General features: G+C 38.5%; 1 protein-coding gene across 4 annotated transcripts in view; it reads left to right on the forward strand.

Annotated features, from left to right (window-relative positions):
• The window catches only part of ksr2 (kinase suppressor of ras 2), a 125027-nt gene that overhangs the window by 56298 nt on the left and 53650 nt on the right, over window positions 1-15079 (forward strand). For all 4 annotated transcript variants that reach the window (XM_075467394.1, XM_075467392.1, XM_075467393.1 and 1 more), the window contains one exon: window positions 3321-3493. In XM_075467394.1, coding sequence (XP_075323509.1) covers window positions 3321-3493 — 173 coding nt within the window. The remainder of the gene's footprint in view (window positions 1-3320; window positions 3494-15079) is intronic.

A 15079-nucleotide genomic window follows, 5' to 3' on the forward strand; every position in this document is an offset into this window, starting at 1 on the left:
ACTGATCTTACCAATGATAAGCCGACTCTAGTAGCTGATAGTTCAGTTGTGTGAAATGGAAAGGTGGGTAATCCTGTCTAACCCAGAAACATAACATGTTAGAACAGAACAGTAAAAAATTTATTTTTTTCAGTTGGGTGGGTGAACACAAATAAAATTCATGTTTATATCATTCAGTGTTACCTCTACTTACTCCTTTTTTTTTTTTTAGCCCTGAAGGTTTCAGTTTAGTATCGGCTACAGGGAGAGTCAGTTCATTCTCAGATGAACAAGGTATAAGCAATAAGTCCTCACCTTTAGAGGTGCTAGTTCTCCAGCTCACTCGCTGACCCCTGCTGAGGCCGGTTGAGACAGTCTGCAGCTTTCATCATGAGTAGAGCCATGGGATAGCTGTCACTGTGACCGTGGCTGCAGGCATGTTTGTTCTTTGGTTGTTAAGTTCATGGCATTGATACACTCATTTTTTTTTACACACAAAGTTTGTAAGATTGACTTCACACAGCAGCCGCAGTGTGTGCTCACAGTGTGGGTTTTGCTGTCCGGACGTTGTATTTAAATTGCTGTAGGTAACTCCTGAATTTCTGAGGTGTTGTCATCTGTCACATAGGAACTGCGGGAGGTTCAAATGGCTCTAAACCTTGATACATATGTGGCACAGCTTGTATCACAGCAGCAACAGCGTAAACTCAAATAATAAACATAATATCAAGATACAGTTCGACCTCAGCAGCCAGGCAAAGCTACTGCAACTGTGCTCACAATAAGAAGCTGGATAGTGTTGAAGATCAGCCTTTTAAATGAGCACTGAGCACTAAATTCATCATGTAAAGTGTTACATCATCTGACTTTTATGTAGTATTAACTTCCACTGGGACTTTATTGACTGTATATCACTGTAACTTGACTGGACAACACTTTAATATTAAGAGTAAGTGTAAACCATATTGTTAATGAATGCCTCACCTCCTCGAGAGATATATTCATAATGAAAAAGCCTTTAAAAAAAAGTCTTCGTCTGTCTTTCTCTTGGGGGACCCGGCTTGACTGAGCCTAACATTGTAGTTCTGGGATAATTGGTATCACAAGGCCAGTTATCAACTGTCTTGCTTAAATCTGAGTCATCCTTGGAAGCTATGGGGTTGTTCATTTGTTGGAGAAGAGAACTCTTGATAACAAGTAAGATCATTTCATCCATGTATTTAACAACTTCAAAGTAGAGTATGAAGTTGTTAAGGCTGTGTAGGTTATAAGGCCACCAACCTTTCTATGTCCTGCTCTACCATTTGGTATTTTTCAGTGACTATACGATCTTACAAAATATAGTAAACTTCCCTAAACTATCACTACCATTTGGTTTTGCACAAAGAGAGAGTATGTTGATCCATATGAATCCATATGAATACTTTTACCATAAAGCGTCATTCCAACCAATTAAAACAAACATATTGATTCTTATTATTATTGCCCCAAGGAAAGAAAAATAAGGAAACACTCTTCTTTCTTTCTTGTTTTAGTAAATTTATTCATCATAAGTTTTGCTCTTGTGACTCCTGATATGCAAAGTATTATTAAAACGTTAAAAGTAAACCAAACTTAGATGAGAAGAAATCAGGGATATAAATAAGTTGATGGGTATAAAGGTCTATGTGATTGAAAATTTGCATCTATAACCGACGGAGAGCTAATGACCAGTGTGTGGATTAGGTTTCTAATGAAGGACAATGGAGGGTGTACGTTTCATTTCCAATTATACCCACAAAGTCACCTCCTGTTATCCTGAGCTGCAGTGATTTAATAGATTCTAATGTATTTAGGATCCTGGAGGAATGATGACTCTATTTTTCATTTTCCAGTGGTTTGAGTGGAGATGCGCAGGTTTTGATCTGATTCTCTGAGGTTAACCTTTGCTGGAACAGGTTGGCTATGCAGCATACGTTACCATGACAATCCCCCTCTATTAATTGTGCCAGCTTTGCGATACAGAAAAACAAGAATAAATACCCAAGACAGCCGGATAATCCGCTAATCTCGCTTCATGGAACAGGCCCCTGGCTTCACTGCTGCTCTTGTTTCGAGCCCAAAAGATAATAAATAAGTAAATAAGTGGCGAGAATAGTCTGAACTGCAACACAACAGACATACAGCGGTCAACTTGTTTCTCTTGGCAATGAGGTCCATAACTTTATTTGGATCTGTTTCCTGTTGATTTCTTTTGTAATGATGATTTATTGATTGAGCTTGTGGTTACTGCTGCCTGCTCAACAACTTGTCAACGGTTATTCTTGCACAACAAAAAATACATGTTGATACACGTTGATCCTTCATCTAAATGTACAAAAGGGCTTCCCATTAGTCTTTTTTGCTGGGTGCTCTTAATCACATTGCTACAGCAAATTTTTGTTGGTGCACTTTTGTGGCTTTTTCTTTGCTTGCTTTGTTCTTTAGAGTGAATTTCATGCCCCTTCAGGAGTTAGAGGAAGAGAATACTAATGACCGTTCATGGTCGAAGCAAAGAATGTTTACCCTAAAAGCAGTCATATATAGTGTTCAAGTCTATGGACTGCTCCTGGTGGAGAAACTGCAAACATAAATATCTCCTACAGTCAAGTAAAAAAATAAAGTGAATCCTTAAATTCTTAGGTGTTATATGTCAAGATGACATAATAATTAGATGACATCATAATAATATGATCTTTAACTAGTCTAGAAATGAGGGAAATACAAACCCTGATCAACAACATGTGACAAATTACATTGTGTCATATAAGACAAATAAGTACATTTATTATCAGTATGACATTATCAGTCCATTATAGCTCCTACTTTAATCAGATTGAGTTCTGGACTTTGACTGGACCATTGCAACACCTTGATTATTTTCTGTATAAGACATTCTGTTGTAGATTTGCCGCTATGTTTGGGATCATTGTCCTGTTGCATGACCCTGTTTCAGCCAAGCTTTAGCTGTCCTACAGATGGCCTCACATTTAACGTGAATCCTTTGGCATACAGAGGAGTTCATGATGGACTTGATAACTACAGAGCTCCCAGGTCCCGTAGCTGCAAAACAAGCCCAAATCATCAGCCCTCCACCATTATACTTGACGATTGGTATGAGGTGTTTGTGCTGACATGCTGCCTCTGCAGTGTGTCAAAAACCTTAACATTGAACTTTTTCACATGACTGACTTGTATTTGACTGTATATACAATTGAAAGCTTTGACAGGAAGTTTCTTCAATGAATTCATTCTTCAGTGTAAACACTACTCCATCCCTCAACCTTGTTATTTTTTATTTTCTTCTCGTGTTTTCCCTTCAGAGCCAAGAAGAAGACCAAGCCCTTGAACCTTAAGATCCACAGCAGTGTGGGCAGCTGTGAGAATCTGCCCACGCAGCGCTCGCCCCTCCTCACGGAACGATCTCTGAGATCCTTCTTCTTTCCTTCGTTCATCCCCTCTACACCTCCCGTCCACGCAGAAACGCCCTCTGCAAGTAAGTGAACTCATCTTTTTTTAATCAGTTCACACACAGGCTCTCATGAAATTAGATTCTTCAGATGCCTTCAATATATCTCATTCATATTCTAATCCCATCTTACATCTGCTTATTTAGTTCACCGGCAATGTTTCATTTCTGGGATATCAGTCTGCTCCCAGCCGGGCCAAGTCACAAAATGTAGCTCACTCTGCGCTTGAAAACGTCACTTCTGTGGAGAGATCATCTGCATTTGTAACCCAAAATGAGTTTTTATGATTCATTGAGAGATAAGGTATTCTGACCCCTATGCAATGACTCTTATGTTCATTAGAAAACAGCTTTGACACCCTTTTAGAACAAGTTTTTGCTCATTGTTGTGACAGAGTGACATGACATCTGGCCAAACCACTCTTAAATTGTCATTAGCGCTGCAATTTACTCTGTTGGAAAGACTTAGGTACAGCTCAGTTGGAAAAGGCAACACATGAAGAATCAAGCCGTGCCATAATGGCCGGAGATGGTGTGTTGTTGCACACTGGCAGTCTTATTGTCTGAAGTATGATGGACAAACTGCGGAAGCCATTAGATTGAGGAGGATATGGGGGAAGGCAGAGAAACTGATAGTAATGGAAGCCTTGTCACTGAAAGGAGTGATGCATGGCCATCACTTAGTGTCGGGAATAGTTGCCGACATAATTAACTGGTATGAGGGGCACAACCATGAATATTTGTTGTTAGAGGCATGACACGGAATAATCACTCATTATATGCACGAGACAGAGACAATAACAGAAGATGCACTTGAAATACAGATACAGACATTGCAAGAACCCGTGCTAACTGTCTCCCTTGGTAAGATGGACTATTTCCTTCTGTGTATTTGCACTTTCCCTTTATAAAGCATAAACTGGACAAAATAGATTGAGATAGCCACCATGATGTCAGCAATGATTTGTGGACCTGCATTTAAAATCACTGAGCTCATTGTTTTAGATATGACCAAAATTCCCAAAGTAAAGCCTACTCTGTTTTGTTTTTTTTAAGATTGAATTTTTCTTCTTTTTTGACTTCTTTTTGCAGCAAAGGGAGAAGCCTTTGTCGGCCATGAGATATAATAAAGGCTTAATACACAGTTATACTTAAATTAACGGTGTGTAATAATTATTGGTATCTAGTGGTCAAGTTAGAGGTAGAAATAACTTCAAATCCCACTCAGCCACAACCAAGCTGCTTTATGAATGTATTCAAGAGAAGACTAAGATACTTGTTGCAGTAGGCAAAAACAATCTCTTTTTCTTCATCATCAACTTAGATCTGGAAAAATGTGACACCAATGTTTATTCTTGTTTTCTTTCTTCACCGCGTGGCTATTCGTTTTTCTATTTGAGCCTTTGAAGTAAATTCTTGGGCTGTTGCCCGTATGTGAACAAAATAGTATCCATCAATCAGTGATGACCAACCAATGATTGTTTTTGCCACTACACTTTGTCAACTGCAGAATGTCTTTTTAACAACTCCGTCCGCAGTGCATTCCCAAAGGGGTACGGGTGGCAACACAAACTTCATCACGTAACTGATACAGATATTATTCTATGTAAAAATCCAAATGAAATCTTTCATGAAAATTCAGGTTTTAGTTTTCATAGATGGCAAAAAAAAAGACTTCTTTTGAGATCGCCCTCTGAGTAGCTTTTAGCTTTTGCATGTCCATCCTGCAAAGACAAATGAACAAATCATTAAAAAAAACAAACTGTGTAAAAATTAAAAAAAAAGAAAAATTATTGCAAAACATTCAAATAAATGACATATTACTTACAGTGTGTTTCCGTAAACCTCTTTTACATTTACATACTTGGGTTGGTAATATAATTTATGAACTACTTGCTTTGGATCTGGAGTTACTGCTGCTCCAATACTACTACAGGGTCATTTGACACAGGACTAAATGTAGATTAAACATTTTCCAAATGCCCTTAAAAGGTCGATGTTAGCTGCTGTTAGTGGATTTTCTGACCAAGGAAAACGGGTAAAAAGTGTATTAGGATTTTTATACTATAATCTAAAATGTAATTATTGGTTATCAGACAGTGATTATTTGCTGTATCTGTTTAGATTTTTGCATTTGAATATGAAACAAACAAGCAACATGATACCAAAGCACATTGAAGTTGAATTTTTAGATAACAATGGCTAAATGTTACCTAATGATTGTTGTCTTTTTTTTTAAATTTGAAATGGGAAATTCAAATCTGCTTTTCAGGTATCTCGTCACCTAACTTGAGATTTTGATCAAAGTAAAGTATCACCTGTTTTGTCGTCAAATAATGACGCATTCATTCTATTAGCTGTTGCCAAACGTCAGAAAAAAGATGCATTGTGGTCTGCTTACACATCTGCTGACAACATCTCATTCTAAGAAGAAAAATACGATTGATGAGTGGCTGGTAGTCATCCGGGTATAGTCAAACTTGGAAAAGTTAACATACATAGAGTTCCTCACCGCATTCCATTTACTTCTGCATACCAGTGATTCCCAGGCCCCATCTGCCCTGATGCATCAGGCCTAATGGTCTGATCAGGCACCATGTTGCGCAGGCTCAGCGTATAATTGAAACTTGAGAAAATGCAGGGTGAATCATCAACATTTCTTTAAGATTTCCTCAAAACTCTATAGTTATAATAATTTACAAACCAGTTGTGTCATTGCTGGGCCAGAAACTTGTCCAGCTGAAATACTGTGTTGATCTGTCGACCTTTTTGTTTTTTTTTAATTGGTCATTTTATTGGTTGGGATTTTATTTCCCTGTCCTTGTCACATATTGCTTCACCGTGCCAACAATGAAGTCTTTACCGACGCATCAGTTTTTTTACTATGTTTGGTGGACAATAGGGAAATTGTGCATTTCAGTGTCATTGTTTGGCATGCTGGATTAATGTTATGTGGCTATCTTTAGAATTATTTTAATTAGTGAATTCAACCTTTATCCAAATCCTGAGAAATCATTGAGGGCATGCCAACACTGAGGGTTTGCTCTTGTGAATCTAAAATAAGTGCAGCTCGTGCGTCATGACATCAGGAGTGAATCTTTATCTTATGGTATGTAAAAGATTTGAAGCAAAAGTTCTGCAATGCAGAGGTGTCCTATGGTGTGGGTTGAATAGCACCTGAGACAGCTGAGGAAGAGAAAGAGATTCAAATTAAAAAAAAAAAGGGAAGCTTGGCTTTGGGATACCTATGTGTAACTCTTACCTGGATAAAGATGTGAAGTCATCTAAATAAATCTATAAAGGTTTATCATGAAGGTGTACATAATGATAACTGAACTTCCACCTCCAGGTGATTGGAGTTCAAACTGAAATCCCACTGAGATTATTTGTCCAGGTTGACAGTTTGCTCAAGGCTATAGCATGGATATTATTTTTATGAAGATAGTTGGGACAGGAACATGCTGCCATGTTCTGCATTTTATGTTTCTGTCTCTTCTTCTTCTTCTTTCGTTTATTGGCAGATTACATCTTTTGGTTGTTGTATACCGCCACCTACTGTACAGGAGTGTGTAGAGTGATACTATGGTAAAATAAAGCTAGAGATAAATGTTTCTGTCTCTTCATTAGCTTCACCTTTTTCCTCAGTTCCCTCTGGTCTGGTCATCAGCTCCACTTCACCTGTGTTTCACCTCAGCTGCCTTCACTTACTAATCACCCTCCTCCTATCACCTATTTAAACTCCCAGATGTGATTCACTCATTGTCAGATCCTCACCGTCACGCCGCATGTTTACTCGTTCTGTACTAGGTCTTTTATATCCAGTCAGGTCTGGTTGTTCATCAGTTTTTGTGTGATCAGTTTTTTGTTGTTTGGTATTCCAGCTCAGCCGCGTTTTGTCTTACAGTTGTTTGAATAAATCAAGTTTTCATTTATAATCTGCATTCGGGCCCTCTCTCCTCACCTCCACGCCTACATACGTGACACATGCTCTTTTTTTTTCGTTTCATTCTGCTGTGGTAGAAAGCAATGATAAATAAAGTTATTATCACAGCTTGTTTGGAAACCTTTCTGTAGACCCACAATCCAAAATAAGCCATCCACCGTGAACAGCTATGAAGGTTAAAGGAGTCATACAGCCCCATAAATTGCTTCAAGTTGACTGGAAGAGTCTGATTCTAGACATTTATGCAAGCGGAATATTTCAAGCATGATTCAGTTTTCCCAAATACAAGTTAGACTGTTAGAGGGGCTAATTGTTTCAGGCCTAAAGGCTTACTTGCATCTCGATGAGATGGTGGTCTGGGAACTAGGTGTGCATTTTCTTCCAACCAGACAGTCTTTTAGGGAATCCCTTGCACATTTCAGCAAGACGATGATGAACCCCATACTGCATCTATTACAACTGCATGGCTTTGTAGTCGAAAAGTTGAGATTCTGGACTGTCCTGCCTACAATCTAGACCTTTCACCAACTGGAAACATTTTTTGGGCATCATTAAATGCAAAATATGACAAAGTAGACCCAGGATATTGAGCGGCTAGAATCCTATATCAGACAATGTTGCTGCCTAAAATTCAAGATGAGCGAATATTTTTCATGAAATAGTGAAATGTCTCACTTTCAACATTTGATAGAAGAGATAGGAACTAGGAGATTGGTTTCTATAATTTCACAATCATTTCCTTCTGTTTTTAACAATTTCCCAAAAGTATTTATTTTAACTTGGATTGCACATGATGTTATTTGTTGATATGTAAGCACTGTACAATTATATTTCCCCTCAACAGCTGTTGGAGCTATCAGTCAGTTACTGCTGCAGAAGTGTAACTCGCAAAACTCAGCTGCGGAGGAAAAGTGATGGTGAAGCCCATTGTGTTGAAAATAGTCTATTAATTAAGCCTTAATATGTGGATATCTGGAATGAGAAGGTATTGGGGAAACATACACAGGCCCTTTCTCTGTATGTCAGATTAAACAATTTTGGTGATTTTTTCTGTTTAATTAACAATACCCTTTCCCCTATTTTGTCATAACTTCAATGTTCAACTAGCCACCTAAATCACTGATAATTTGGCACTATTGTTTTTAGATTGTTACCCAGATGTTGAACTGTTTGCCGTTTTCAGTTCAATATAGTTGTTACAAGGTGTGTGCGTGACAAGAAAATGCTTTACCATACAGAAACATCTGATCACTCACTGCACATTGTGCTTACTTGTAAACAACTGTGTGGAGCAAAATAGAACGTCTCCGGTCTTTATTTTAGGAACGGCTGATGTGTGTTTGTATTTAAATGCCTGTGTGAGCACACGAACAAGTTTGTTTGCAGCCGGTCACCCAGGACAAACATCCTTCCCGGGTCTATGTTTGGGATTACGGTATTTTCCATCTCATACGTCAGTGCCCTCCAGCCAACAGCAATACCACTCATCCCTCGTGTCGTGTGTATCCAAACACACAGAGGATCCACAATACTGGCCGAAGTGACCGAGACCACACGCCGTCTGCCCGCCATGAGTCATTGCCCAGTCAAAGCTGAGCCATCAGTGCTGTCCTGAGAGTTTGTTTGACTTCACACCAGAATATACTGTTTGTTATTGTCTGGCGATAATATGATATGATGATTTTTTTTCAAAATAACAATACAGTAGTTTTTATTTGCTCAGGTGCTCTTTGGCTGATGGTTCCAGATAGTTTTTTATTAAAACGGTAGACACAGTAGTGGATTTTGTGTGCTGATGTTTAGGCTACATGACTTTCTTAGCGTTAACAATGAATAACACACATTTGCCAGATTTGTCATCTAGTCTCCAGTGAATACATCTTAAAAAGGCCCCACACATGGCTGATTAGGCCAAGTAGTGTGTATGTGTTTGGTGAGTGAGCTTGTGGGACAGCTTTATGTCTGTGTTCAGTCACTCATCCACAACTTGCTGTATTATAAAATGCAACATAGCTTACAGTAGAGCGAGCAGTTGATTAAAATTCAGGACAGTTGCTGTGTGAATTGCCATCTTTTTCTTCCAGTCCTGACAGATGTAGCGTACAGTCATGATATAATACTTCCTTTCAGTGTGGAAACTCTGACCTATGCACAGTATTTTGCATAAATTTGAAAAATCTGAAAATGGCAGACAGTGAGTTGAATGCATTTCAGATTAACTCTTATATTATTGTACATGTCGTTGCTTTGGTATACATTGTGTTTCGCAGCGAACATTTGAACTCATTTGGAGGGGATAAACAGGCAAAATAAATTGTTGTTTATATGTTTCATCTTCAGAAAGTGACGAGCAAAACAGAATATTTGAGTTGGCACACTTGTATGGAATATAATTATTTGTGTTTTATGATTACACTTCTGTGGGATACTGAAATGGTTGTAGTCGGTAACATATCTGCGACAAATGACAAAGTTTTCTTTGTCAGTGCCAGGTCTGCATCTTTGTTTTCATTGTAACTTATATATCTTCTCACTACCAAGTTACGTGCAAAGTTTCTTGCTCCTGCCTCATTCTGTTTTGCATTCAGGAAAAAGTTCATTTATCGCAGTTGCATGTCTCTGAAGACTGAGTCTGGGTCCTCTGTTAGGCACAACCATGACTCTAAGGGCACCTACCTGGTAAACGACTAAACCTTTTTTTTTTTTTATGTTAGTTTTTTTTAACGTTTTTTTTTTAAAGACCACTTGCTTTTATTATTCAAAGTTACGTGATAGATAATGGAGGCACAAAGAGGGGATGACATGCAGCCAAGGGCCCGAGCTGGGACTTGAACTGAGGCCAGCTGTAATGACAGATCATTGCCTCTGTACATGGGCTGCAAGCTCAACCAGTTGAGCTACCCACTACCTCAATTACTAAAGTGCTTTTGTAAAGTGGAGGAAGACTGAGTGAGTAGTGTTGGTATTTACATTAATAACTAAATAGGACTTAATAATAACAATGTATAAATTATATTGGTAGTCACGAGATGAAATCATAATGTGAATAACTGTGTGCTTCTCAAAACCAAGGATGGTTCCACGGTAGGAAGGGCCCTTCAAAGTCACATCCTTAGGGTAAGGAAGAGTACTTGCTTGTATTTGAAAATACATAATAGAACAGTGATAACAAGTAAGCATTACAAATTAAAAAAAATGAGCAGATGTTTTCTTAATATCTAAAACAAAACTCCTTTACTTTCATCTTTCACATTTCTAAAAAGAGAAAGAACAAAAAGAAAGTTACGGCACCCTGCAGGGGACAATCTCTCTAGCAAGTAGCAGTTTTTAAAAAAAATTTTTGTGGTCAACCAAGAGCCTTTTAGTTCATTCTTTCTGCTAAAGGCTGATAGTTTAGTGAGATTTTTGATATTTAGGTCTCGGGACTGTGAGAACTATGACAAGACCATCAACTTATGTATGTAGCTTTAGAGCCCATGTTGTTCACATTGGCATTTGTTTCCAAACTGTTAGCATTTCAGTCTGTTTCTTCTTTTATCAGTGAAATTTTCATAATGACGTAGAGTGTTGGGAGGTGTTCTTTTCATTAGTTTCCCTTTTTTTCTACACACTATTGGTTGGTAGAACAGTCAGGTTTAGAAATTCATTTGACAGTGACAGTGCACCTGCTAAGTCTCTTTGCATCTAAACAGCGATTTGATTTGCCTTTCTAGCAATGTTACAACAGTCCTCTCAACTTTACTTCCACCATTCCTGACAGCTGTGTTTTGAATAAGTTGCAAACTGAAGAAACGACTGACCAAAAACACATAGCCATGTATTTGTAGTCTTTTATTGCTTAATAGGGATTAGTTTTTTTAAGATTAGTTCACTACCTGCTTAGAGTAACCCATATAGCGGCTTGCTAAAGTGTCCCCCCCCCCTTGGCGCTTTGTTTAAACATTACAACCTGTAATGGGTTTTTTTGTCCATTGGAAGTTTTGTGAATTGTGCTCTGGCTGCAGGTGCCACTAAAACATTTTCTTCTTTGTGTACCTTACCTCTTGTGCCTCAGGCTGTTTTAGCCCACACAGTTGGATTAGACAGATACCCCAGCTTGCGATGATGCCTTGCGTCCACTTGGAGATCCAGAACCAGCTCTGGCATTCAACCAACTCACACACCTGCTCCAAAACTAATGTGTGTACGTGTAAAATGGAGAGCGAGAGGGAGGAAGAGAGAGTGTGGGAGTCTGCAAGTGTGTGCTTGTGGATATAAATGGCTTAAATGTTCTTCAAACACTTCGTGCAGAACTCACTCTTTTATATTTCTGCATGTGTTCCAGTGACGTCATGCACTCTTCTTAACCTTGCATAAATGATTTGCAGTTGCATCACAGGTTTCCTAGCAACCAAATGTGGTGCCACAATGGAGGCCCCTTTGAGAATTGGCAGATAGATAATGGCTTTAAATAAATTCTGAATCAGGGTGAAAAATAGCCACCTGAGAAGACCAGTTCAGCCTGGTATCAATGCAGCATTTCAGTAAGGATGTAAGTTTCATGCAAATTATTGGCTTTCGACCATCAAGTATGAATGTTGACATGTTGACTCATGTATGGAAGAATTATTCAGCTTTTATGTGTGAACGACTAAAGCAGATAAGAAATTTAAAAAAAAAAACTGCTTAACCTATGACCTTTGTTTATTTTTATTTATTTTTTTGTAGATTAAAAAAAGAACAGAAAACGAGCACGATTGTTCAAAAAATATGTAATGAGGTTGTATTTTATCACCTTATCTTGCAGCATCAGGCCACCACAAAAGAAAAACTGTTCTGCAGATGGTAAAGGTTTTGCAATTGGGACTTAATTTATTCTCCATCTGGTGCAGAGCTCTCCCATCAAGCTTTCACGCCAATAATGAAACCCTGCAGATGAGGTCATAAAAACCAGTAAATTAAGAGGGGAACTGGTCAATAGTTGACATGTTGGTTGTTTTAGATGGATGAAAAGAATGTCACGTCCGACCCACCCTAAGTCTTTATAAACAGTACTGCTTGTTGTATCGGCATCTCTACTGCTAGGTGACAGCAAACAATCCTGATGATCATAGCGACAGCTCAACAAAATAGAATATATATATTGTTTTGATATCCTGCATGTTGGTGCAGAAAACAGATTTTGATATATTTCAAAAAGCTACATGCTTTAACTAACAGAGTACAACTTGTTCTGCTGAAGCATCCCTTTGTAATCTGTATCTAGATCCGATATGGAGAAACAGAACAGATTTTTAAAATCATGCAAATTCTAATGAGCATGGTTGGGTGGTGTGAAAAAAATTGATTTTGATATTACCAGCACAGTGTAATCAGAATTGTGAAATAGAAGTATTTGTCCCCACTTCCAAAAGGTAGTAGGTTCACAATCCAGGCTTAAACATTGGGAGAAGAAAGCATTTTGATAGGCAGTTATTTTGTGGGTAGCATGACGAGTGACATGCAAATGAGCATTAGAATGTGTTGCCTGTGATAAATGTACAATTTTGTAACCCAAATCACAGATCTTTGACTCCTAACCGTAACCATTGGTGGCTGGGAGCAAAGAAGAACAGTAAGGTAAATCCAGAAGTAGATGAGTAACTATAATCTATCACCCTGATTTATACTGCGGCTTTTATTAATTTTTTTTTTATCATAAAGCAATATAATTTCCTTATGGGATTAATGGAGTATTATTAACTTGAATTGAATTTAGAGACTAAAACTGTTTGGCTTGAAAGCACCTTATGAGGTTGTGCTGAAAAGTACGTAATTTTGTAAAAAAAAAAAAGGGGACAAGATGAAATATCCTGAAATAGTTGCATCATGTAAGAGGAATTTTATCAGGAAAAAAAAATCAGGAGCAAAACAACAAGGCAGATGAATCATTGGCTCTTTTTTCATATTGTGTGTGTACTTGGTGTTTTTCGTGATTTATACTCAGCTATTTAAAAAACAAAAAAAGAGTTTCTGTGCTGGTTTGGAAGCTGTGCTGCTTGAGTGGATTCTCCTATTTTTTAAACTTCTGTGATGATGAGTTACCATGCCAACGTAAAAGTCGTTTAAAAATGGGAGCAGCTAATTGAGCTCTTCAATTGTCAAATAAAGCCTGAAAGAAAAAAAGACGTCAAATCCCTGACAATTTTAAGCAGAAACACTTAGGAGGTTCAGGTCAGGTCTTCCCTCGATACTGATGGGGAATGTCAAATTCCTCGGAAATAAAATGGACAAGCTTGGAGCATTCAGGAAGACACAGAAAGAATATTGAGAATTCAGAATTATGTGTTTCACAAACACGTCTGCAGAAGCATATACTGGACTCTAACACCTCTAAACAGCTTTAAGATGATAAAGCCGCTGTTCACATGTGTTATTCTGGTAGTGGTGTATACATTACCTGGAGCCACTGCCAGCACGGTCTGTGATGTTCTTGCTCAGTTCTTGCTAGGCTACAGACAAAACACCCCCATGTTTTCATGGCGATTTCTGGAGATTTCAACCAAGGGACTGGCAGTTATTGAGGACTGTTGAAGAGCAGCTGAAAAAAATATAACATAGAGCAAAGAGGTGTACAGAATAAAGCTAGAAATCAAGCTCCAGTCGAACAAGGTGAAAGATGTGTGGTCAGGGATTTAAAAAGATCACATTGACATCGAGGTGAAAGAGAACCACTGTAATGTTCTTCCTCCACCTTAGTCATGGGTCTTAACACAGCTTCTCCAACGTCTCCACCCATATTAAGACACATTGAGACCTCTGGCTCTCCTCTAGCCTATCTGTCTTCGGCAGTCAGGTGAAGAGGCAGCTGGAGAGACTGAAGCAGAACAAGGCTGCAGTTACAGTTGGGGTAAGCCCCAGGGTTCTGACGGCCTGTGTGGAACAGCTATGTGGGATTCTCAAGCACATTTTTAACCTTAGCCTGAATCAGGAGAAAGTTCTAGTGCTGTTGAAGACTCCGTGCCTTGTTCCAGTCCCTGGAAAAATCTCAGCCGTATGCTCTCAGTGACTGCAGACCAGGTGCCCTAAAATACCACAGTATGAACATCCCAGAAAGACTGTTATTGGCTCCCCTCAGTAAGCAGGTGAACCCCTTACAGGACCCACTACAGTTATCATGCATCTCATCTTTTCATCATTCTGTCCACTGAAGATAAGAGCATGGACCAGCTTTTCTGGATCACTGTTAGTTATTTGATCCATGAAATATTCTCCAGGTGATAGTAGGTCTGAGTCCATATTAGCACCCAGATTTCTGGCTTGGTTTGTGCTTCCTAACATTAGATATCAGATTGAAATTGAGCGCAGATTTTTAGCTGTTTTTCCTTGGCTCCAAAGACAATCACCTCTGTTTTGTCTTTGTTTAACTGAAGGAAATTCTGGATCATCCAGTAGTTTATTTGTTCAACACATTGAATTAGTGTGCGTAAAGGATTATAATCCCTGGGTGATTTGAATTTGTGTGTCGTCCACATAACTTTTGTAGTACATTTTGTTGTTGTTATTTGAGCCAGTGGGAGCATATGAATATTGAAAAAGACAAGCCTCAAAATTGAACCCTGAGATACTCCACATCCCAATTTTGTCGGATCAGATGTTTGTTTACCTAAAGACACAAATTGGATAAATTGTTTTATTATATTTAAATAAAG

Source organism: Odontesthes bonariensis, chromosome 6 (genome assembly GCF_027942865.1).
Source record: "Odontesthes bonariensis isolate fOdoBon6 chromosome 6, fOdoBon6.hap1, whole genome shotgun sequence".
In the NCBI taxonomy this organism is placed as follows: Eukaryota; Metazoa; Chordata; class Actinopteri; order Atheriniformes; family Atherinopsidae; genus Odontesthes; species Odontesthes bonariensis.